We start from the raw sequence: 26,643 nt of genomic DNA on the forward strand, positions 1-26,643 counted from the left end.
TCAGAAATGGATATGTTTTAAGCGCAAAATACTATCCGTTTTTTTTAGATGAAATAACAGTGATCAGGAATAGATTAAAGGGATATGCTGTTCCCTTTTTGATTTCAAGCTTGTACATACACTCAGAGAGTGGCCATCCTATCCAATTAAATACCTGAGTCATCTTATGCTCATAGGGAATCTCAGAACATGCTCCCTTTTTGAGGACTGTCCATTATTTCTACAGAAATTAGTTCTGGAGATATGAAGATACGAACATATTTCTGTCAAAGGCACAAAAGACAATAACTACCAGTTGATTAAACATGACCTAAATTTTATTGTAATACAATTAACCAATGAACAGATATTTCTGCTTATAACCAGGTCTCAGTTATCAAGTTTCAACCAGGTGATTTTACATTCATGAAACATTAGGATGGGTTTCTAAAATGGCTAATCACATATTAAATTTGTAAACTTAATGAAAACCTCAAATAAAGCTCATGTTGATTACTGATTAGTAGCTAAGTCAGGTTTTTCAATACCCTGTTCGTATACTGGTGTACAAGATTAGTGGACGACATCTTATCCAAATATTCTAAGGAATTTGAGTCAAAGATCACCAGTGTGTTATTTTTAAATATATTGAGTCAAAGATAACCAGTCTGTAATTTTTAATATATGCTATAGATCTATATGCTTGTCCAACATTAAGCGACAGATGAATAAAATTTTCTCCAATATAGGCAAAACACCAACTTAACATTGCCAGAAGTAAAGCCAACCTGTTTGGTTCTTGCAAAAAGTCTGTCTGGTCCCATCTTTTTCCCTCTTTAGCTGCTCATTCATGATGGTCCAACCTCAGTTTTCTGTTTGACCCCGCGTTTACTTCAAATCCCACATCCCAGCCACAACTAAAGCTGCCAATTTCCATCTCTTACCCTATCTCACTCCCACTGCTGTTAAAAATCTCGACTCAGCCCTTGTCACCTCAAGTCTTCTCTATTCAATGCTCTGCTCACCAACCTTCTAAGTTCCCACCTTACACAAACTACAACTTACCAAAAGTCTGCACCCACATGCTTTTCTGCACTAAATCCCACTCCCCTATCAGCAATGTCCTGTTCATCAGAAACCAAATTCAAAATCTTTGCCCTCTTCTATCTTTTCTTCGCAGATTGAACTCTTTAGTCAACAAGGATTTTATTTTAAACTTTAGGCTATAGGGGGCTTTAAATAAAAGTGAGACTGCTAAAGCACCTTCAGTTAAAATCTATGTAAATCTAGGTTGAGTGGAAGTTGACATTAGTGACCCAGCAACATCAACAATTGAGTGAGAATAGTCACATCTTGAAGACAACACACATTTCTTAATGCAACAAATTCATATACACTGGACATTTGTTTTCAATATACACAACAGATCTATTTGGGTAGAGTTAAAAATGGAAAACATCTCACACGTCACCAAAGGTGTATCATATTGAGCTCAGCTATATTGTTTTATAGATGGAGTTATATTTGCCCTCAAATGAAGGGGAAAATATTGTCATTTTTTTCTCTGTAGATTGTTGACTGCAACAGCTCTGAAATCTGAAGGTGGGCAGAAGGCTGACCATTGCCTCTTTGATAAGCTGTCAGATGATGTGGGTTTCACAGCATTGCACCTAATATTTATTTTCCCTGCAGTTAAGCACTGTACCTGTGCCTTGTATGGTTCACTGGAGAAGGAATCAGACTGATATCCTCCCACTATGTGGTGATGCGAGTTAGCACTTCAGCATGGAGAATTAATAAACAGCCTGACCATGTCACCCAAGTCCTGAACTTTGGCAATCAGAACTGAGGGGGAAAAATTATTGCATAAAATAATCTCAAAAAAGACATATGTAGATGATTTTAGCTCAACTAATATTTACCCAAAACTTTTTCAGAACACTTTTCTAAGCATCATGGCAAGCAATGCTAAATATAGCTGGACATTAAGTGGGAAATTATATTTATAGGTCTTATGTTGGAATGGCTAAAAATTTCAGGCCTCCATGAGTTTAATTCCGGTCCTGAATAACATATTGTAAATCAACTACTAAATTTGCTGTTTCTACTGCTACTTGCAATGCATTGAGTTTCACGGAGTAGGAGTCCAATGCTAATCGATCTGTGAAATATTCACTCGGTTTCTTGAGGGACATTTCTAGGCTAGTAATTGCTGTCCTATTACCTAGAACAGTCCAGTTCAGGTTCTGTTGTGCTGTGTACAAACCACAAGCACATCTAGAAAATACCTCTGACCAGTCAGCGTGCAAAGGCATATTGGGCAGAACTGACCAACGGTGTCCATACTTAGCATCAACAAAGTTCTCACCACCGTCATGTTCCAGTGAAGAGGCAGTACGCTCCAGTGAGCGGCAGAAACTGTCAGCAACAATTCTGTATTCGGATCGAGAGCAACCCAACTCTGCTAACTTATCTTCAGTTACACAGTGGCTCTGTGAAAAGAGTTCAGTTCAGAAAATGTTCCACAATATTCTAATAGCTACGCTTGTGATTCACAATAGTTGCAAAAAAATCACCGACATCTTCAAAAATGCAATTTCTTAACTACTGAAAATTAACTTGATTTCACCATACTCTAATCCAGTATGTATACTATTTAATAGAGTATATTGCTTGTTCTTGTATACACTCTCAACTTCTATGGCATTAGGCCATCAGTGCACAAATCAAACCTCTAAATTTTCACATAATGAAAATCTGGGTGATACCACTTCTATCACATTATTTTATATTCAAATTATCATAAAACAAGGCAAAATTCAAGTCAAACAATATACGTCAGTTTTGTCTGAATTAAATATGCAGAAACAATTCATGTGACAAATAGCTCGGAAAAGAGTCTAGTTTCAGATCTGTCAATAGGTCAATTGAGCAATTCTGGTTTGCACTTTTTATTAACTGTCGCTGTACAGAGTAATAATGGATCAGCTAAAATAATTGCGAGGAAATCTAATAAAAGGGTTCAGATGGTGTGCAACCCCGTGAGGGAAGTTTGAATGCTTTGTCATCTGAATCATGAGATCAAATTATTTTCTTTGCAATTGCTCCTCCTTTGTTATTTTTGAATTGAGTTCATGTCTCTTTCTGTTCTTGTTTTCCTTTATTTTTCCCTTGGTAGCAGGTGTCATGGAACATACCGACAACCAGACCAGGCAGTTGATGTGCAATGATAACCACATTAAAGCGTTAAAATTATGAGACAAGCAATTTTCCCCTACTAGGCTAGGGGATAGATCGAAAGAAGCAGTGGCAGACATTTAAGGGGATATTTCAGAATAATCAGAGTAAGTATATCCCTAATATAAAGAAAAATTCTAAAGAAAGGACCCACCATCCATAGTCAACTAAAGAAGTTAAGGAAAGCATCAAACTTAAGGAAAAAGCAGAGAACTACATAAAAATGAGTGGTAGGTCAGGTGATTGGTCAGAAAATAAAGAATGCCAAAGAATGACTAAAAGGTTAATCAGGAGTCAGAAATTATAGTAAGAGCAAAAGCTAGCTAGAAATGTAAAAACAGATAGCAAGGGTTTCTACAGGCATTTAAAAAGGAAAAGAGCAAGTAAAGTAAGTGTTGGTCCTCTAGAGGACCATGGGGTGTTAATAATAGATAATAAGGAAATGGCGGATGAAATAAACAAATATTTTGCTTCTATCTTCACTTTAGAGGACACAAAGAACAATCCAGTAGTAGCTGTAAATTAGGAAATGGAAGGGAGTGGGGAACTTGGTGAAATTACAATCATTAGGGAAGCGGTGCTGAGCAAACTGATGGAGCAAACAAGTCTCCGGGTCCAGATGGACTTCATCCTAGGGTCTTAAAAGAGGTAGCTAAACAGGTAGTAAATGTGTTGGTGTTAATTTTCCAAAATTCCCAAGGTTCTGGAAAGGTTCCATCAGACTGGAAAGTAGCAAATATAACCCCTCTACTCAAGAAGGGAGGGAGGCAGAAAACAGGAACCTATGGGCCAGTTAGCTTGCTGTCTATTGTGGGGAAGGTGTTAGAATTGATCATTAAGGAGTTTATAGCAAGGCACTTAGAGAAACTTACAGTAATCAGGAAGAGTCAGCATGGTTTTGTGAAAGGGAAATATGTTTAACCAATTTATTGGAGTTCTTTGAAGGAGTAACATGTGCTGTGGATGAAGGGGATTTCCAGAAGGCATTTGATAAGGTGCTACATCAAAGCTTATTGAGGAAAATAAAAGCTCATGGTGTAGGGTGTAAAGTATTAGCATGGATAGAAGATTGGCTGGCTGGCAGAAAACAGAGAGTATGCATAAATGGGTCTTTTTCTGATTGGCAGGATGTGACGAATGGAGTTCCACAGGGGTCTGTGCTGGGGCCTCAACTGTTTACAATTTATATCAATGACTCAGTTGAGGGGAGTGTAGGCATGGTAGCTAAATTTGTAGATGACACAAAGATAGGTAGGAAAGTATGTTGTGAAGAGGACATAAGGAGGCTGCAGACGGATATGGATAGGTTGAGTGAGTGGACTAAAGTATGGCAGATGGAGTATAATGTGGGAAAAGGTGAAGTTGTTCACTTTGGCAGGAAGAATAAAAAAGCAGAATATTGCTTAAACGGAGAATGGTTGCAGAATTCCGAGCTGCAGAGGGATCTAGGTGTTCTAGTGCATGGGCAAAATATTCCCCCCCATCGGGGAGGAAGTGCGGGGTTGGGCGTGGGGGTCAGCCCTCCGATCGGCGCCCCCGATCAGCAGGGGGAGGGGGACACCCATTTTTAGTGGGTGGGCCAATTAAGGCCTGCCCAGCGTGACGTTTGCAGGGAAGCCCTATGCGCTTCCTGTGCTGGGGTGGTGGGGGGAAGATTCTGTAACGTTAATTAAAAGTGTCTCTTAATTTTTTGATTCAGCAATGAAACCTCATCCTGCCCGTGGATGAGGTTTCATGCTTTTTCACGTGGCTGCCAGCACTCCCAGGTCCTCTAATGATCTTAATTGGTTTTTGAATGGCCTAAATAGGCCGTTGACAGGTCAGCAGGCACACAGCTGACTCGGCTGCACCCCCGCCCACCTGAAAATGCAAATGACGTCAGGAGGGGAGTTCCGCCTGACGTCATTCCGCATCATTTTACTCGTCAGTCAGCGGGCCACGCCCCCGCTCGCCGACAGGAAATTTCTTGCCCATGAGTCACAAAAAATAAGTATGCACGTACAGCAAGTAATTAAGACTAACAGAATGCTATCCTTTATTACAAGAGGGATTGAACATAAAAGTAAGAATGCTTCAGTTATACAGGGTATTGGTGAGACCACATATCGAATATTATGTGCAGTTTTGGTCTCCTTATTCAAGGAAGGATATAAATGCATTGGAGGCAGTTCAGAGGAAGTTTACTAGATTGATACCTGGAATGAGGAAAGGTTGGACAGGCTGGGCTTGTTTCCACTCGAGTTTAGAAGAGTAAGGGGCGGCTTGATTGAAGTATATAAGACCCTGAATTGTATGGACGCGGAAAGGATGTTTCCTCACGTGGGTGAGTCCAGAACTAGGGGGCACTATTTTAAAATTAGGGGTCGCCCTTTTAGGACAGAGATGAGGAGAATTTTTTTCTCTCAGAGGGTTGTGCGACTTTGGAACTCTCTACCTCAGAAGGTGGTGGAAGGAGGGGTCATTGAATATTTTTAAGGCGGAGGTAGATAGATTCTTGTTAGGCAAGGGAATCAAAGATTATCGGGGATAGATGCTAATGTGGAAGTCGAAACACAAACAGATCAGCCATGATATTAATGAATAGCAGAGCAGGCTCGAGGGGCTGAGTGGCCTACTTCTACTCCTATTTCATATGTCCGTATGTACTTAATGTATATAGTAAATCTGCACACACACACAACCGTTCTCTCATGGGGAGTCAAGGTTAATTTTTTGTTTTCAGATCAAGGTTAGAGGGGGTATTACAATGCTAGGGGAGGTCTTGTGGTACTGTGGGTAGCGACCCTGCCTCTGGGCCAGAAGCAATGGGTTCAAGTCCCAATTCATAACGTGGCCAAACAGGTTGACTATTAGCCTGTAAATCCTTCCAATACCCCTGATTGCAGTCTATAAGAGATGGAGAGTTTCCTGCTCAGCTATACTGCAGAAGGAAACAGCAAACCACTGCAGTACTTTGTCAAGCATAATCATGGACCAATCCAATGGAAGTCCATGGTCACCAATGCCCTCTGAGAGCATGGTACCTGAAGGAGGAAGAGGACTACAATGCTGGGAATGAGACTAAGACAGGAAGGGAAGAAAAAAATGAGAGGTGGAGGGAGAATAGGGGTAGAATAGGTGACGGGAGAGGATGGGAGAGAGAAGGAGAAAGGGAGAATGGAAGAGGATGGAGAGTAGGGACAAAGAGGAGGAAGGGAAGTATGTTGCAGTAGAAGGAAGGAATAGAAAAGGAAAGATTGGATGGAGGTTATGGGAAAAGGGAAGTAGGAGATGGCAGAGGTTAGAACAAGGGTGGAAGGAGAGATGAAGAGAGGGCGAAAGAGAATGGAGCAAAGAGGCACAGAAGGGGTTGCTGTTCAATAGGAGTGGGTAGGGTGCCTAATACCATGATTTAGGTGAAGATTTTGTTTACACTATCATGTAATATTAGGTAGTGCTTGACTGTCCCATAATTTTGCGTTTTCAGCACATCCGACTGATGCCTTTGGGTCCTGAGCTCTTTTTTCATGTTGTTGATAAACTAGTCAATTTCCCATGGTTTTGCAGATGAGAGGTCGATACCAAATGTAGTCTTAAGGTGAAGCAAAGAGGAAGGCAGGCAAGCATACTTCAGCACAGATTTTAAAGAAATACATGCCGTTCTAACATTTTAAATTATATTTTGATTTCATATTATTATTTTTTGCTAAACAGCAAAATTTACAATAATTTGAGCAACTAAGCAGTAACCTTCCATGGAGCACAGGGGCTTTTCCACAGGACAGGTTGGTGAATTGGGAGCTGGAAAACCAAGCACTGCAGTGCCACCACTGACGAGAAAGTATAATTACAAGTTTATATAAGCAGATTCTGTCATGTTTTAGTCATGATATAAAGGTACCAATGACTCATAAGGGATTGTGTAAACATGTTGTGGGTTCATTTATTTAGATTCGGCACATAAGAGCATTTATACAAAGGTAGAAAACTTGAAGACATCAGCAGCAGAGCTGTGTGTGCTGTGATCTGTTCACAGGTCAAAAGTGAAACTGAAACTGGATCACATGACACACTTCCATTCTAGTGATGGCATGCTGCTATCCCTTAAAGGCATATTACAATAAATTCAATTTCAAACGTAGACATCGGAATTTATAATGGAGAAAAATGGACACAGTAAATAGATATAGATAAGAATCTTTATCAGTTTCTTTCCCCAGCCACTAATTATGTCATTTTATATCATGAGAAAGGAGACAATGGCAATTCCTGTAGGCACTTAATGCAAGTTCTTAAACTTTTAATAAAACTTCTATGGATCAGTGTTAACTAAAAATGGTTATTTTCGAAGATCTGCCAAATAACAAACAAACCTTGTGTACAATGTAAGTAGCGAGATGGCTTTCAGCACAACCTCCTCCTAGTACAGCCAAAGGCTCTTTGAGTACAAATCGCATCACACATTCTGCAGATTGACAGACAAGCTGCAACATACAGGGAGATAAAATTAGCAAAGAATACATACAAATTTTTGTGGAAAATTCTGACATGACTGCCATTGCCATCTCATACAGATGCATATATCTGAAGGAATAGATAATTTATATCACACTTGCAGATAACAATTCAAACATTATTTGCAGGTACGCATTTCCTAATCTATAGAAGGACAAAAATGCATGGAAAAAAATAAGTACCCTAGACATAGACTTTGAATAGAAATATTTCTATGGAATGAGAAGAGGTCATTTTGAACCGCAATCTGCTTCATCTGTCATTTCTCTCTGATTTTATAATCAACCTAACACCAGTAAAGTTTAAAGGGAGATTTGTATTTTTAAAAATAATTCTCATTTCAATGGCTTAATTAATTCCTCTTTAAACAGAGTGCTGTTGTGTTGAAAAGAAACACTACGTAAGTTATGTCACTCCTTTTCGGTTCTTTGGAATCCAATGAATTAAGCTTCATGATTTTCAAGCGATTCGTTGTAGGCAAAACAAAGAAAGCTAAGAAGCTAGTGGATCAGAATTTTCTCCCAAATGTTTTTAACTATGTGCTGCAAAACTTTTAACAGCGTACTTTTTCACAGGCAGGAGGCAACTGATTCTCTTTTGTGTATTGCATTCTAGGAAATATGACATCATTGCAATTAGAACATTATAGATTTTCTATCAAACTGTGGAAATAAATTTATTTCGTATATAAACACCACAAATTAGATGTCTTACAAACCAAAAATTGCCCTAAAATTTTACAATGCAGCTATAGAGGGCATCCCAACCACATTAGTCTCATTCTTCAGAGTGCACTTCATAAAGGAGCAAAACTGTTTTCCTTATAGTGAAACATTGCAATTTACTTTGTGTGTCTCGGCAACACAGAGCAAATGGATGGAGAGAAATTTGCTTGTGAGTGAACTGTTTAACAAAAAATTGTTAAAAGAAAGTATTCAAGATTCTTTAATACTAAATTTCTCTGCAGTTTTCCAAGATTTAACTTCAAGTTTTCTTTGAGAATGAACGCCCAACCAGTGTTCCCTGAATTAGGTGGTAGCTTATTCCACAAGTTAATAATGCTACAAGAGAAAAACCTTTTCTCAAATTCCAGTTTGGTAAAAGCTTCATAATGTGAAAGCAACTCTCCTATTCTGCAAACCTGGTTAAATTAAACAAAACTATTGGCTTCACTTCATCTGCTCTTCTTTAAAATATAATTTCTCATTCCTTTGCCTTGAGAAATGAATAATCTTTGTCTTCTTATCTTGTCTTCATAGTTCAATGATTCAAAATGGACTCTTTCTGCTCCTTTCTAATGGATCAATGCCTCTTTGGAGATCTAGTGGCCGACACTGAATACAATAATCTAAGCACTGTCTTGTACAGGCTAAAGAAATTTCCTTGGAATTGTATGATTTTAGTAATACAGTCTGACATTCACATTGCAGATATTTTTTAAAGTAACAGTCTGAAAGGAATTTCGACTTATTTTACTCTTCCAACATCATGAAAGTTATTACCACCCAATTTGTAATTGAGGTTATTTTTTCTGCCATAAACCAGGTCTTTGCGATAATGAATGTTAAACTCCATTTGCTTATTATTAGACCGTGTAATGAGTGCTTCTGGATCCCTTTAAATATCTGACTCTACTAAGCATTCTGCATTCCACACTTTTCTGTGCCATCAGCAAATTTAGAAATTCTGCTTTAATCCTCTAATCTAGCTCATTTGTAGTCTGTGAAAAGTAGAGATCTAATGACTGGGTCTGTGTCATTGTCCACTAGACATCTCCCAGCTCAAATAATACACATTTATAATTACCCTGAGTTTCCTGTTGTCTAACCAGTTTTTCATCTGCTAATTCCACAAATCCGTACTTCTGTTTGGACTCTTTATCAAATGGCTTTTGAAAACCAAGAAGCTTAATTTCACAGGATGCCCCAAACTATAAAGGGGCCATATAGGTTTGTGAGAGACTTAACATAAAGGCTTACAAGGAACTATATCCGAGAGATTATCTCGTTTTCCAGAACCCATATTGTGAATCTTGAAACCCTATTGAGTAACCTCTAATAAGGAGAATTAAAAGTTATATTTACAATTTCTACTCTGAGAGAGTTTTCTTGCAATCACAATCTACCACTCGTTGTCAATGTTGCAGATTCGTTTAGAATAACAAGCTAAATGGCTCCTTCTTTAAGGTTTTTTTGTCAGAAAAAATAACCTCAATTACAAATTGGGTGGTAATAACTTTCATCATGATGTTGGAAGAGTAAAAGAAGTTGGAATTCCTTTCAGGCTGTTACTTTTTAAAACACCTGCAATGTGAATGTCAGACTGTATTACTAAAATCATACAATTCCAAGGAAACTTGTTTAGCCTGTACAAGACAGTGTTAGATTATTGTATTCAGTGTTGGTCACTAGATCTCCAAAGAGGCATTGATCCATTAGAAAGGAGAAGAAAGACTCCATGATACTTTGGATCATTGAACTATGAAGAAAAGATGAGGACAAAAGGTTATTCATTTCTCAAGGAAAATGAACGAGGAATTGTTTTTGAAAGAAGAGCAGATGAAGTGCAGCTAACAGTTTTGTTTAATTTAACCAGGTTTGTAGAATAGGAGAATTGTTTACACATTATGAAGCTTTTACCAAACTGGAATTTGAGAAAAGGTTTGTACCAATCCCCTCGCAGACACTAAAATATACAATTTAGAACTTAAGATTCCTCTTAATATGCAGGGGAAGATTTTTGGTTTACATAGATAACAATCTTCAAATTAAATCACAAGAATGATGGTTCTCCAATGGGACTCTGATCATTTTCATTAGACTAAGAAAACTGCAAGAGTTATCTTCTTCAGTAACTGTGCTATCAATTGTAAACCGGTGGGTGTAGGCTTAGAAGAATATTAACCCAAGAGAGAGGAAATATGTCTTTAGCTAAATTAATTCAGTAATCCTGATCCTTTAGTATAGGTCATCCAATATCCCACTCTCCCATCTGGCAAAGAGTGATCCACTTTGAAGTCCATGGTTTACTTGGTCTGTTTAGCCAAAGGTGTCAACGTGATAGAGAACTTGAAGCAGTTGGGAGTCAATGCGATGATTCTGAGCAACCCCCTCCTTTTGATGTTTGCATGATTTTTAATGGGACAGGAAAGCAAATGACTGGAACAACTGTAGACCTGGCAGTCTTGCTTGAACTCATTGTTTCAGCTATGTCCTGGAATTCTTCCCATCAACGGTTTTATGAACCTTGGTGAAATCTTTGCCTGAATCCACAACATTCAGAGTTGTGATTCAGAACAGTACATTTGACATATCAGTCATGATTTAAAAAAAATAGAAGGTATCTTCAAACATAATACACAAATTTACAATTTAGGATTTGTCACAAAACAGTTTTTAAATGTAAAAGCGTTAACCGAAGAACTCAACCGTTAAACTTTACTAAACATTGACCCAGAAGCTGAAACAGATACATCAGCATGCTGAATTCTCTTTCACTTAACAACAAGGGCAACATGGAACTAAATGAGGTGAGTGGGTGAAAAGTAACCCAGAGGATCATACAGGAGTGATACATAAATTGTACATTGAAAAGAATGAAGAATCCAATTTTCAAAGGCAATGGTTTACATTGCTTAAAATAATTATTAGGAGAGTGCAACCTTGGTCAAGATGCCATATTGGTAAGTAACAAAGGAACTTGCATTGATATATCACCTTTCATGACCGCTGAATATCCCCAAAGGGGTTTACAGCAATTAAATACAAAAAAAGATCTTGAAGGTTTTCTGCCTGCACGTTTTGATGTTGATAATTCGAAGTTCGCTACTCTTTTGTCTATAATCCTGCTTCATCTATTGCTGCCATTTCGGTCCAAACTGTGGACACAGCCTCAACAGTTTGTGTCTTTACACGATTAAGAAAGACATCAACAAAGCTGGACTTTTTTCAGCTTCAAAGAATCTATGATTCTGATGCACTTGCCATTTACAAGTTTTATAATAGATGCTGCTTGTACTCATTGGTAGATAATGAAAAGCCACTGAGTTAGATCAAGAGGGTGAAGGACTCACCAGGAAAACGGTAGAATTCTGGCATGCGGACCATTTAGCCTACCTTCAGCTCATTGACTCCAGCTTCAGTTCGATTGCATAGTACCAAACTACACACAGGCTTGTTCTCATTTGGGACCAGATGCAGGAATCGCTTGGAGCCAAACTTCACAATACACAGGTTCTTAACATTGCCATAGCAGCCAGGGGGAATGGGGTGATAATATGAACTAATGGACTGTGCACCTATTAAATTAAAAATAGCCAAAAATTACAAAATGGTGGACACAATGAAGAATTAGAAAAATCCATGGATTGAGCACTATAAAAACGTGGAGAAATTTAACAATATCCATTACAAATTAACATTTCAAATTATGCAGTACATCAATAAACTCACTGAATAAACCATGAACTAATGGAACATGTTAAGCTATTACACATGTTTAATGATAAACTTGTGGTCAGACAACTGGAGAATAAATGAGCAATTTGTCAGAGCAATTGTGCTATTAAACTAAACCTTCCTTAAAAAGATCAAACAATCTAATTCTTATTGATAATGTTACCTTCCAAACATAGAATCATACAGCACAGGAGGCTATTCGGCCCATCATACTTGTGCCAACTCTCTGAAAGTGCTTTCCAATTAGTTCCTCTCGCTATACTATTAGTTCAACAGTGGCTGTTCAGTAGATAGTGATAAAAGGTAAAATTATTGGGAATATTTATTTTGAAGTGCTGTAATTTGATCAATACTATTTCTTATCAACCCTAAACCAAAATAGGCAAAATTAAACATATGAAAATAAAGGGGTATAATTTCCGCAGGATTTCTCCTGATTGTCTGTCATAATTTCGATGAAAGGGGGAAACCCCAGAGAAATGGCATGAACAGCACCACAGTAAAAGATCGGGAGAATTCCACAGGCATGCCAGGCAAAAATGTTCTAACGTTTTGGGCGGACTTGTCCCAAAATTGCACTAAGTGCAGTAGTGAGCATGAAAAATGATGTTTTACCCGCCGGCCGCAATGGCGGATTTTCATGCCGTATCGTCCCATTCCCACCTCATTAACTATGCAGCCGCAGGAAACACATTGTCTAGTTGACAGGCGGCTATGCCGTTTCCTCACTCCAGGTGTCGATTTAAAGTACAGCTGTGCACACATTTCTCAATGCTTGCAGCCCAGGACTACTCCTGTGAAGGCATGACCCCAAAAGCTAAGCAGCACCCCCCCCTGATTCAGTGACGCATCTCTGGGACACCTTTTGGATGCTGTGGGGGCCTGCCGCGATGTTTCCTATCCCCACTCTGGCCACAGGAGGCACATCAGTCTCACTATTCCAGCTTAGGAGGTAGTGGCAGAGGTGGTCAGTGCCAACGCTGCACACAAGGAGTTGGCCATCTAGTGCAGAAGAAGGATGAATGATCTCATCCGTGCCATCAGGGGAAGTCAACCATCTCAACAATCTCAGCTCACCCACTCACAAACCCAACACACATTCACTCGCATCTCACTCACTGCCAGATCATAGAACATCACCACTCACTCTCTCACACACAACCTCACATCTCCATCTGGCCTCATCTCCTTTGGAGATTGCCAACTCACCCGTCCATGGCTCCACTCAGCACACATGCAGGCCTGACATCCTACTCATTGTCTCCTGCTGGAGACAAGGAATCTGCTAAGCTTGGATCAGATGAGGAGCCTCTGGACTCAGTCCTCAATCAGTTGTTTGCAAAGACAATCACAGGAACATCAGGAAGGGATGTGTGGTGCATTCCTCAGATTGCATGGGATGATGGAGGAGTCCGTCTGCCTTCAGCCTGAGGTGATAGTGCCGCCATGCTGACGCACTGAGGTCAACACTGGCAGGATGGCGGCTCCCTTGGAGACCTTGGTCCAGGACATCGGTCCTAAACTGTTGCGCGGGCAGAATTCCATTGCCAATGCCATTGTTAACCCCCAACAGTATCAAAGTGAGAGGGGCGCGGGGCAGCTCGATCTAATTCCAGTTCCCCTTCTCCTCAAGGAGTCAGTCAGGGGCCCTCGGGCACCCATAGGGAGGAAGACCAGCAGCTTGACGCTGGGGCCATCCATTCCGGAATATCTGGCCGATCCAAGTCCCCTCTTCCCGTGACCCCATCATCTCCTGCTCCACAGGCTGAAGAGGGTGCACCTGGCAAACAGCAGGATACCCAGAGCAGGCCGGCTCTCCAGGTCTCAGCCCTCCAGAGGATGCCTGGCAAAGTCATCACAGACAAGTGGGCGTAGCAGTCAGCAGGCTGCCTGTTCGTCCACTGTGGGTGTCGGGGGAGCACCATGACGTAGCTGCAAGGTTAAGAAGGTTAAGAAGACGTAGTCGCACCGCGTGGGCACAGGTGTTAATCACTTGTACATAATGTTCACTATTGTAAATAAACTCCCAAAAATGTCTTCTTGTTTATGGCTCCTTGTTCTGATGAGCAACGTTTGTGTCATTCAGATGTGAAACCTTGGTTCCTGCACTAGCCAAAGGCAAGTGTCTCAGTCCAGGGCCTCTTCCCTGTGCAGTGTATAATCTTCAGACCCAAGTGATGGTCTGGCTTCACACGTACTGGACACATCACTGTTGCCTGCACCTCGATGGTGCTGGTCATTGCTGCCAGAATGTCATGGGCAGGCGTTACAGAGCTCTGTTATTCTCTCTGTGTGCTCTCAGTGCCTCTGAGGTGGGGCTGGCCTCCCCCCATCTCTTCAGCTCAGCATCTGTGTCCAGTGATGGTGTGATCCTGAAGAGGACAGATGCTGAAAGTTGGCAAAGGATCTGGGGCACTTAAAGTTTCACGGCTGCGTCCCCATTATACAGCCCTGATCACAAAGCACAGGCGAGCTGCCCTCAGCCAGACAGGAGTCAAATATTCACAGAGGAAATGTGAAGATCTATGGAGTGTCCTCATTCATGTCATCATCATCCTCCTGGAATCTTGCGCCTATTAGGGCCTCCGCTGTGCCTCCATGACATGAGCCTGATCACTGAGGGTATGTGCACTGCCATCAGCCACACAGGAGCCAAATGTTCACAGACGCAGGGTGAGGATGTCAGGACTGTCCTCACTGCATCTCGTCATCACACCCCACGAATCTTGTGATTATTAGGGCCTCATGAGTGCACCTGCCCAGTCTGGTCAGTGTGATGGCCTCATCGCCGGCATTCTCACCTTCAAAGACCTCATCATCCTCATCCCCTTCACCATCCTCTTCATTGGAGGAGACGTGCAGCTTTTCTATCTCCTCCTCAGCCAGGTCCTCTCCCCATTGCAGTGACAGGTTTTGTAGCATGCAGCAAGTGATGATAACGCATGACGCCCTCTGGGGACTGTATTGCAGTGCTCCACCCAGCCCGCTGAGCACTGGAACCTCATTTTCAAAATGCCTACTGTTTGTTCATCCAGAGTCTGGGTTGCAGCATAAGCCTCGTTGTACTTTCTCTCTGCTGCAGTCTGAGGCCGCCGCACAGGTGTCATCAGCCACGTCCTCTGTGGGTAGCCCTTGTCCCCGAAGAGCCAGCCCTGCAGCCTCTGTGGACCCTGGAAATTGTCTGGGATCTGTGACCTGCTAAGGATGTAGGAGACGTGGATGCTCCCTGGGAACCACACGCAGACCTGCAGGATGCATTTGTGGTGGTCAGCCTCGGAGGTGACTGCTGAGGGAGAGGGGGGGATTGTCAGGGGTTAAGTGCTGGCCAGCCTTGGAGGTGGCTGCTGAGGGGGGTAGTGTCCAGGGGCCAGTGGTGGCCAGCCTCAGAGACAACCATTGTCGGTGAGGAGGCAGGTCAAGTGCTGCCCTGGCGCTGCATCCCACGCATAGGCAATTGAGGTGGGTGGGTCAGGGTAAGCGAGGGAAGTGGCAACGCATTAGGGACACCTGTATAAACAGGTGCAACTGAGACAGATCAGGCTCAGCCACAGTGATATGATTGGGGTCGGGCTCCTAGCCTGCCCGCCCATGAAAGCAACGTGGAGGCACCAAAGAGCCACCAAGCGCTCCATACCTTACCCTCGCCCCCCACCTGACGCCCCAACCCCACCCCAACCCCCTGAACACAGACTTCGAACCCGCAACCACTTTATTGGACCACGGAGCAGTTGGACTGCACACGTTGTACAATCTCCTCGCCAATGCTGGCCATGTAGCAGTCACTGCTGGAGATGCCCACAACCCCTTCCAATCTCAGCATCCCAGTTTGGACCAGTGTCCCCCATGTCGCAGATTGACAGGGCAGCCATGCAGCGCACTCATCTCTGGCCATCCAAGAGGTTACCAGCGTTCTGGGAAGCATTAAGGGGCGGTCACACAGGGCCAGGAAAGGTGCTAAGTACAGCCATGATAACCACATCTCTCTCTCTCATGCTGCAGGAGGACCACGTCAGGATCATGGATTCTGGTGACCTAGCTGCATGCCTGATGTCCTACAGAGAGCACAGAAGAGAGGAGAGAGCAACTGAGGCTCCTGGCTGCACAAAGTCATGAAGAAGGGGCAGCAAGGGCTCCCGCACATGCTACCCAGGAACGACAAAAAGCCGTGGCTGGTCTGACTCCTGTCTGGCCGATGGCAGCTCGCGTGCGCTCCATGATCAGGGCCATCTCAGAGACGCAGTCATGAAACTTTACACACATCTGATGCTGTGTCCGCCTTCAGCATCTCAGCCCTTCAGGAGCTGGTGCACAGCATCACTGGTTGCAGATGCTGAAGAGATGGGGGCCAGCCCCACCTTAAATGTCCTGAGAGCACACAGAGAGAATGAGAGAACTCTGTGGCACCTGCCCACTACATTCTGGCAGCAATGACCAGCACTGCCGAGGTGCAGGCATCAGTAATGTTTCCAAGGAGAGTGAGGCTCGACCATCACTGTGGTCTGAAGGCTGCACAGAGAAGAGGCCCTGGACTGGGTCACCTGCCTTTTATCTTGTGCAGAAAGGTTTCACATCTGAGTGACACGAACACTGCTCATCAGAAACAAGGAGCCACAGACAGGGAGACATTCTTAGGAGTTTATTGACAATAGTGAACAGTATGTACAAGTGATCAACACCCGTGCCCAGGCTGTGCAACTACTTTTACTTAACTTTCCTAACCCTGCTGCTACGTCTTCGTGCTCCCCAGACATCCACAGCAGAGCTGGAGGCAGCCTGCTGACTGTGATCCTGGTCTGTGATGACTTTGGCAGGCGTCCTCTGGAGGGCCGAGACTTGGTGGGCTCCAGCCTGCCTTTGGGGTCCTGCTATGTGGCAGTGGCACCCTCCTCGGCCTGTGAAGCTGGAACTGCGGAGGTCACAGGAAGAGGGGATTCGGATGGGCTGGTCACTCCCAGAGTCACCTGGGTGGATGGTCCCGGAGTGTGCACCTGCTGAGCCTCATCCCTATGGGTGCCTGAGGGCCCCTGGGTGACTCTGAGAGTGGAAGGAGTAACTGGAGTGAGATCAAGCTGCCCAGCAACCCCCTCGTGTACACACTATTGGAGGCCAACTATGGTATCAGTGATGGAGTTAAGCCCGCACAGCAGTGCAGGAGTGATGTCCTAGACCAAGGTCTCCATGGCGACTGCCATCCTGCCAGTGTTGACCTGGGTGCATTGCAATGCTAGTGCTATTACCTCAGCCTGAAGGTGGACAGGCTCCTCCATCATGCCTTGCAATCTTAGGATTGCAGCAGACATCCCTTCCTGATATTCCCTAGCTTGCCTTTGCAGCTCCAGGAACTGTGACATGATTGAGTCTAGAGGCTTGTCATCTGCCTCAGACTCTGCAACGTTCTGGCCTCCAGCAGTCCTCAGAATGCCGGGAACCTGGGACGTCCTTGCCTCCGCCTGCTGTGGATCAGAAAGTGTGATGTACTCACCAGATTGTGATCCTGAGGCTACTCTAAAGCTACTTCCCACCGAGGTGTGTGTTTCTGAGCTGGTGGAGGGTGTGGGTGAGCACTGTGACAGGACTTCAGGGAGGGTGCCTTCAGATTCCTCTTCAGAGGTTTCTTTGGAGCTTGACTGGAGGCTCTGGGTCATGGACTCTGTTGGCTGTTTGGCAGATGTGCCTGCGAAAGCAAGGAGAGATAATTAGTGCCTGGCAGTGGCCTGTGAAAGAGGACACATCACTCACAGTATGGTTGTCTGATGGACGTCGCACTGCTGGATCCTCACTTAGTAGATCAGCGCCGACCTCACCGTCAGCACAGGAATGGTCCCAGTCATCGCCGGCCAACTGGATGGCTCTGTTTTCGAATTCTGTCAGAACTTTGATCTCTGGCATCCCTCCACCTATCTGCGACCTTTCCCTCCTGTTGTGTGCCGGTTTGTCCTGCATGGGTAGACATGGGCGCCTGCCAGGCCAGATGATCAATATGCCTGGCATGCGTGGGTGGTGAGTAGTGAGGACAATGACAGCATTTGTGAAAGAGTGAATGGTGATGTCCCTTGCGCTGGCAGTGAATGAGGGCCCTGTGGATGTGTGGTGGGTTTGTGAGTGTGTGAGCTGGAAGTGATGAAAAGAGTGACTTACCCTGGTGGAATGGAGATCATCATTCATCCTCTTGCGGCACTGGTGGCTGTCCTCCTCTGCAGGGTGTTTGCACTGACCACAGCTGCCACCGCCCCCCCCCAAGCCAGGTTGGTAGGTTTGCTGCCCATCCTGTGGCCAGAGCAGGGGTACAGCACATCCCGGTGGGCCTCCACAACATCTAGCAGTCGCTCAAGAGACTGTTGTTGAAGCGGGGGGGGTGTAATCTTTTCTCCTTTGCTGGCCGTGTCTCTCAGGCAGTGGTAGTGAGCTGGTGGCGATAAGCGCTTTGCTGGCGGCTGCCTTTTAAAGATGATGGCCAGCGTGATGTAACAGTGGGGTGATGGTGGGCGGGTGAATGACAGCACCCCCACCATGGAAACGGCGTGTTTCCCAGGAATGAATAAATAATGAGGTGGGCTTGGGACGATATGGCGTGAAAACCTGCCATTTTTGTCGGCGGGTAGGACACCATTTTACTCGCCCACTACCGCACTTAGTGCAATCTGGGAAAATTCCGCCCGATGTTTCTCTTTTGAAGTACGTTATTTTGTTGTGAAAGTATTAACTATCGCCAGCCAAAATTAATTGTTCATTAGCAATATACAGTATCTGATAGTCTTGCTTCCGGCATTAGTTCAATAAGGACGTTAAAAATACAGTTGATTGTAAAAGGTTGCAAAAGTATACCAATGGCATAGTAATCTAAAAAGATGATTTGAAAACTTTTTAGGCATTTGAAGTCCGCAATCCGCACTTGAAGTCACACTAAAGATACCGAGCTCTTTCACTAATAGGTGTTCAGAACAGTTCTAAAAATACATTTTTATGGCTTTTCAAGACAACTAACCTTTGCCCAACATATTATTGAACTAGAAAAGAAATGTAAACAAGTTAACTTAATATTTCCGCAATTCAGAACTTTTGTTATCAAAACCTATATATCGACACCAATAATCATTTCCTGTGTCAATTATACAACCACAAAATTGATTTTGCAAAAATGAGGCAAAAATAACAAGCAGTACACAGACCACTTAATTTGCATATGCTCGTGAGAAAGATCTGAAGAACTCATTCACACATGCAACATCTGTAAATTACAGTGCCCAGCCTTTCACAGGCTCTAAATAAAAAGGTACAGTAAACTGCCAACCCTCCATTAGCCTCCAAATAATTATCCAGTAACAGAAGCTTGTTTCATGGGCTACTCCAGTAAAATTTTATGGTGCTACTATGGCATGAATAACTTAAGCTACTGAAAAATACAACTTTCAAACATGCCCCCTACTTGTCACAAAATATTGTGGTTTCATTAACTTTGGTCAGTGATTTCTAAAGTCAGGTAGCAATGCTCCTTGCATCTTGAACAAGATACACTCCACTTGAAATTTAAGTCATAAAAGTACATTAGTACAAAATATTACAGGGTACTTTACACAGAAAGGAGTTTAATGTTGCAATAGAGTCTTTGGATTTTGATAAACTGCAAGTACAACATTAGTCTTTGAATTCTCTCAGAATACATGGACTGAATTATGTACATCTGCTGATTTGATGAGGTTATGGGTTAACACATTGCTATATCATATTTAGGGTTTTGGTCTGAATCCAGCCAATACTGATTCCAGCTTTAAGGGTTCTCTATGAAAATGGATTTCAACTCATTCTCTAGTGGGTGTGGATGCATAAAGCGCTCTTGGGCTTAAGCAGATCCTTCCTCTTGCCTAATGATCCAATTGCAAAAAACAGGTTAAGAATAGGGTCAAGTTCAACCCTGATATCATCACTTTTTAATAGTCTATTGACTCTCAGAGTTATAACCACCTGGAGAAAACTAGAACTTATAGAACACCTAGTCATTGATGAAGTTGTCTTGTGGCACAGTAGGTAGCATCATTGCCTTTAGGCCAGAAGCTTCAGGTTCAAGTCCCACTCAGTACTTGATGACCACAGAAGGTGTATTCATAATGTGGCCAAACAGGTCAATTATCAGCCTGTCATCCTTCCAATATGCCTGATAGCAGGCAGCAAGAGCGGGAGAGTTTCCTGGTCAGCTGTACTGCAGAAGGCAACAGCAATCCACTGCAGTACTTTGCCAAGCATAAACATGGACAAATCCAATGGAAGTCCAAAATCACCAATGCCCTCTTAGGGCATGGTACCTGACAGAAGAGGAAGAATCATTGATGATGCACTCACAAAAGATCACAAATAAATAATGCTCAGTAGCCATCAGTCTTTCACTCTAATAACACACCATTACCGAAAGAGCATCATATCCAGAATTCACAAGATTTATCAAAGAACTTTTTCTAAATTGTACTTGAACTATTCAGAACTTTTGATATGAATTGAATATATTAGATTAGCACTTGCAACAACTTTACTAGCTTTGAACATACAGGTTGTTATTTCATCCAGGGGAAGTGGTGGCGTAGCGGTATTGTCACCGGACTAGTAATCCAGGGACCCAGGGTAATGCTCTGAGAACCTGGGTTCGAATTTGAATTTTAAAAAAAATCTGGAATTCAAAGTGTAATGATGGCTATGAAACCATTGTTGATTGTTGTAAAAACCCGTCTGGTTCATTAATGTCCTTTAGGGAAGGAAATCTGCAGTCCTAACCTGGTCTGGCCTATGCGTGACTTCAGACCCACAGTAATGTGGTTGACTCTTAACTGCCCTCTGAAACAGCCTAACATGCCACTCGTTCTCAAGGGCAATTAAGGATGGGCAATAAATGCTGGCCTAGCCAGTGATGCCCACATCCCATGAACAAATTTTTTTTTAAAATTGGGGTTTTGAGAAATTTCCCTTTGAAGATATTGGCCTAGAATTTCTTGAAACTCACACCAAAAGAATGGTGCAAGTACAGCACAGTGCAGATTTTAAGTGCACAAGATAAAGGAAATTAGGTTATATGTGACTTACTTTTTTTTCGCTAGTCCTCAATTTAAACCGCTGGCAAATTTGTCTGCAGTTCATTAACTGACCCTGTGCAAAAGAACTCACACAAATATCCTGAATTTATGCTAGTTTCCCGCAGGTATAGATTTAAGCAAAGCTATTTTGGCGCAGCAGGAGCCAAAGTGATTACTTCTGTAATTTCACAGCATTTATTTTTCTTTACTGAGACCGATATGGGAATGTAGAATGTAGATAACTCATGGAATCAAAGTGTTAATTAAAAATTTAAATTCCTTCCCAATACGCACATAAATGATAAGTTTGATGGCTTCAAACATTAATTTTCATGAAGAAGTTCTTAAAGAAGGAACATGGCATAAGTTCAGTGCTTCCACACATTGCAATTATTTACACTAATTTCTAGTTTCTTACGCCAGTCTCAATGTTAAGATGTGGTGAATGTGATTGGCAGGACATTTTGGCATAAGGACTGATTGACACAGAAACCAATATATCTTCAGATCCAGAAAATTCCTGGCCAATTGTTGCCACAACCATAGACACAAGGGGAAGTCAAAAGTAAAAGGTTAGAGGCAATAAGAAGTTTTCTCAGATTACCAAAATATGGCAAGGTGTTCTACCTGAGTCTGTCTTGGGCCTATGTACATATAAATAAAAATAACTTAGGAATTGGAGAAATATCAAAATTTGCTGATTCATGCAATTTGTGAAAGATTTCAGGGGCACTGAATAAGCTACTGAGTCATTTCCTGGTTGACAGGATGTAACGAGCAGTCTGCCACTGGGGTCAGTGCGGGGACCTCAACTTTTTACAATTTATATCAATGACTTGGATGAAGGGACCGAAGGTATGGTTGTTAAATTTTCTGATGATACAAAGATAGATAGGAAACAAAGTGGTGAAGAGGACATACGGAGGCTATAAAGGGATGTAGATAGGATAAGTGAGGGGGCAAAGATCTGGCAAATGGAGTATAATATGGGAAAATGTGAAATTGTCCATTTTGGCAGGAAGAATAAAAAGAAGCATATTATCTAAATGGTGAGGGATTGTAGAGCACTGAGATACAGAGGGATCTGGGTGTCCTAGTACATGAATCACAGAAGGCCAGTATGCAGGTACAGCAGGTAATTAGGCAAGCTAATAGAATGTTATTGTTTATTGAGAGGGGAATTGAATACAAAAGTAGAGAGGTTCTGCTTCAGTTATACAGGGCATTGGTGAGACCACATCTGGTGTAGTGTACAGTATTGTTTAAGGAAGGGTGTTAATGCGTTGGAAACAGTTCAGAGAAGGTTTACTAGACTAATACCTGGAATGGGTGGGTTGTCTTATGAGGAAAGGCTGGCAGGCTAGGCTTATATCCACTGGAGTTTAGAAGAGTAAGAGACAACTTAGATCCTAAGGGGTCTTGACAGGGTGGATGTTGAAAGAAGAATAATCTAGAAATAGAGGTCACTGTTTAAAAGTAAGGGGTCGCCCATTTAGGACAGAGATGAGGAGAAATTATTTCTCTTAGAGGGTGGTGAGCCTTTGGAACACTTTTCCTCAAAAGACGGTGGCAGCAGAGTCTTTGAACATTTTTAAGACAGAGCTAGATAGCTTCTTAATAAGCAAGGGGGTGAAAGGTTACCAGGGGTAGGTGGGAATATGGAGTTGAGGCCATGATCTTATTGGATGGCAGAGCAGGCTCGTAGGCCTAAGTGGCCTACTCCTGCTCCTAATTCGTATAGTAAGGATAGACAGCAATGGAAACAGTGCATGAGAAATTTAAACGATGACCTAGTGAAGGTCTTCAAAATTAGTTGGGTTGTAAGCTAAACAGCGATGAGTGGTTTCCACAGACTGTTAAAGGCCCAAATTTAAGTGCAATACTGAGACAGCACTGCAATCTTTCAGATGAGACATTAAACTGAAGTAAAAATGCTCAACGCAAGCTTGGGGAACAGCACCTCATCTTCTGATTAGGTACTTTACAATCTTACAGACTCAACATTGAGGTCAACAACTTCAGACCATCAACTCTGTTCTCCATTTTGACTGTCTTTTGTCCAAGTCCCAGTCTGTATCTTGTTTTCATGTTTTTGCTTTCAGTCAGAGCTGTTCATTATTCTACCATTAGCATCTACTCTGGACCAATGCTTTGTTTCTTTACTACAACCATTACCACTCCCTTTGCCTTTTGTTTCATGACATCTTTGTTATTTAATCTCTTCCATCCTCTCCCTATCCCAGGCCTTCCCTTTTGATCTACCTCCCCTTCCCCCCTCTCAACAGCATAAAACCCATCACATTTCTACCAGATGCTGTCAGACCCTGTTGCATTTTTCCAGCACTGTTTTTATTTCAAATTTCTAGCACTACAATATGTTGCTATCATATTAAATTGAAGTTGCAATTACCTGCTCACGTAGAGATAAAAGGTCTTGCAACAAACACGAAGCCAAAGATTATCTCTAGCCAAACTGACAAAAATCAGATTAACTAGTTAGGCATCTCACTGCTATTTCTGAGTGCAAAATGGCAACTGGATTTGCCTGGCAGCAGCAGCTGATTTCAATTCTCATTCATTGGTTGTTTGGTGCTTTGGCATGTTCAAAGAATGTGAAAGATTCTATATAAATAAACCTATCTTTACAAACATGAAAGAATTAAATTGGAGATTAGGAAAATATTTTTTTACACAGAGTTTTGAACAAGAGACCTCTCTAGGATGTCCAGCTGAGTTATCCACAGAATAAATTTGCTCAGCCATTGGAATGCTACAGTATAATTTTCACTAATCTATTTTATTTTTATTACATTGAATTGAAAATCCCACACTTTGTGCATCCATTGTCATCTCCTGATTGGATGTAGGAAAGGCCAGAGTTTCTAGACTGTCAGTAATGTACTTTTAACTCCAACTACATTTTCAATTTCATGCTCCAGTGCCACAACTTATTTTATTTGAAGAACACATTTCTCCCACGCACTATACGATTAATGCATTCTTAACAATGCTTAAGAGCATTTCATGTTTATTATTAGGGATTAAATTAGAAATTAATTCTTTCACTAAATGAGCTTGTTCTATGTAGCATGGAATAACACCATGAAAAAAATTATTATTCAACTCATTTGGCTTGTGCAAACAGGTTTTGTTTTGCTAGATTTCTGAAACGTGATATCCCTCTATCTGATATTTATGACCATTGACTTACATTTCAAGTCAGCTGCTGCTGTTTTGTTGAACCTGACCTTGCCTTTAGACAAAGGAGAGCATGTAGAAGAGGTAGAGACCAAGAATACATCCTTTTGAGATCCAGCCTTAGATCAATGTTGAACCCTGACTGTTTGAGCATAAATTTTATTTCCAACCGTTATTTTGATCATATTCATATTAATTCTGTAGCCATTGCATAAAACGTATCCAAATAACACATTTTAAGATATTTTAGCTATTTATAAACTGAAATCCATTCTATTTAAAGTACCATCCCCTTTATTGCATCATATTTGACACTTATCCAAATCAACAATCTCCATTGAATGCAGCAGCACTCGTTCCAACAAAACATTAACATTTCTGCATTGGCAGCTGCTAGTTCTTTTCATATTTTGACTGATATTTATAGTTCATACCTCTTTCTTTTCATATATATTCATATTTTCCCTATTTAGATCCTTCATTCGGCAGTTGGTGACTTGCTCCCAAATCTCCCTCTCTGCTGGTCATTGGGTGCTAAGAGTTGTGTATAGGAGCAATATGCGATTAGCTCTCAATTTTTCTCGTGTCAACTTGGCGCCTCCTCTTGCCAGCATTGGTCACACTGAGAATTTATCATGTAGGAAACTTCAGGGACAAACTTGATCACTGTTATTCTATGGCAAAGCACTAGATTTTTTTTTTTTTTATAACATAGGCGCTGAAAGCAGCACCAATGCTAAAAAGAGGGAAGGGTTCAGTCCTTGGTTGGTGTTGCTATTGTGCTTTTATCTTACAAAACGGTGCCTTTTTATGTCTTATTTGCCAACTAGGTGCAGATATTGATTGCTGCTAGATAGAATTGGAAATTAAACTGCAGGCAATTAATTTGATGGCCAAAAGAACATTCAGTTATAGTCACAAAGGAAATTGGTTTTGGATTACATACTGTAAATAAGTTGCACAATTCAGTTAGTGACACCATACTCATGGTTTTAAGAAATTCTTACTATGCAAAAGCATAGGTCATTATTTTGGAGATATAAGATAGATGACCACTTCCCCCACCAATAATATCTTAGGGAGTTAAACAAAAACTGCAATGGGCCCATACATGAAGAACATTTCACATACTTTCACCCTCAAAGACTGAACGTATAGAAAAGCATCACATAATATATCAGTTTCAGAGAGACTAGTGGAAGTGTACATTGTTGTTGGTTAACATACTCACCTGTCAATTGAATCAGAGGCTCCATGAGGGTAATTCCAAGTCTATCTTCCACCATCACTTGTTGCTCTTGGAGATACTGTTTTAGAATTGGATGGACCACTTTCTGGCACACCACAAGGTGAACTTGGTCACAAACTAGTTGTCGTCCCACCTTCAGCAGTTGGGCAAGCGATTCATCTTCTGGGCAAAAACCTGATGCCACCTCCCAGGTACCATTCCCACTGTCAACAACATCTCCTGACATTGAGACACTGAATACAGCAATCTTAATGCAACCAGATGTCAACTTTGTGATATCAATTGTTGTTGAATGAGATGCAAATATTTCTATAAGAATCCCAGAAAGCACACAGGAGTCTGTAACACCTTGTCCCTCAATGGGAACAATCAACATCTTTCCCAAGGAAATGTTATCTCCAATCACAGATGGAATTGTATAAAAAAATGCCTTTAACACTAAGGAACTGATGTAGTCAGCTTCTTTTGTAGTCAACATACAAGTAGGCTTATTTATCACTGTACGAACGAGTGAAAGCAAAGTCTTGCTGTTACTAAAATCTATCTGTATTCTGCAGCTACATTCCTCGGAAGTTAGATAGTCAATGCAAATATTCAGAAGGTGTTTATGGATTTTGACAATATGACTGCATGGTACATTAAGTCTTATTGCATTTTCAGCCAAATTACAGCAGAGGATTGCTGTAAACAGTCCAGAATCACTAAATCGAGACACATGATTCAACACGGAAGCTATTATTAGCTTTATCACAGGATGGGACACAGAAAGATTACCCAAAAGTGCAGAAGACTGTGATGTGCTTAGAACGTAGCCTCCCACAGCATTGTGAATTAGTTTTAGTCTACCAAATGGACCGTAACACGACTCCACAATTCCTCTGAGAGCAGAAAGAGCCTGACAAAGTGCATCACTATTTAAGTGTCCAGAGCTGCATAAAGATGCTTTTTTAGGTACCATGCATGACATCAT

General features: G+C 41.9%; 1 protein-coding gene across 1 annotated transcript; it reads right to left on the reverse strand.

Moving 5' to 3' along the window:
* Positions 1-295: 295 nt before the first annotated feature.
* On the reverse strand, positions 296-26,643 carry mkks (MKKS centrosomal shuttling protein). The gene is made up of 4 exons (XM_078556445.1): positions 25,656-26,643; positions 11,826-12,007; positions 7,569-7,679; positions 296-2,471 (listed from the first exon to the last, which is right to left on the reverse strand). The coding sequence occupies exons 1-4, from the start codon at positions 26,641-26,643 to the stop codon at positions 2,031-2,033; spliced, it is 1,722 nt and encodes a 573-aa protein (XP_078412571.1). The 3' UTR covers positions 296-2,030.

This window comes from Cetorhinus maximus, chromosome 14 (assembly GCF_964194155.1).
Source record: "Cetorhinus maximus chromosome 14, sCetMax3.hap1.1, whole genome shotgun sequence".
NCBI lineage: Eukaryota > Metazoa > Chordata > Chondrichthyes > Lamniformes > Cetorhinidae > Cetorhinus > Cetorhinus maximus.

What these genes read in the sequence shown, in the direction of transcription:
- mkks (XM_078556445.1), bottom strand. Translation starts at nt 26,643, where the DNA reads ATGATGTCATGCATGGTACCTAAAAAAGCATCTTTATGCAGCTCTGGA. An exon ending in GCCTCTGATTCAATTGACAG is followed by an intron (nt 12,008 to 25,655) that starts GTGAGTATGTTA and finishes TTAATTTAATAG; the next exon opens with GTGCACAGTCCATTAGTTCA. An exon ending in CTGGAGTCAATGAGCTGAAG is followed by an intron (nt 7,680 to 11,825) that starts GTAGGCTAAATG and finishes TGTATGTTGCAG; the next exon opens with CTTGTCTGTCAATCTGCAGA.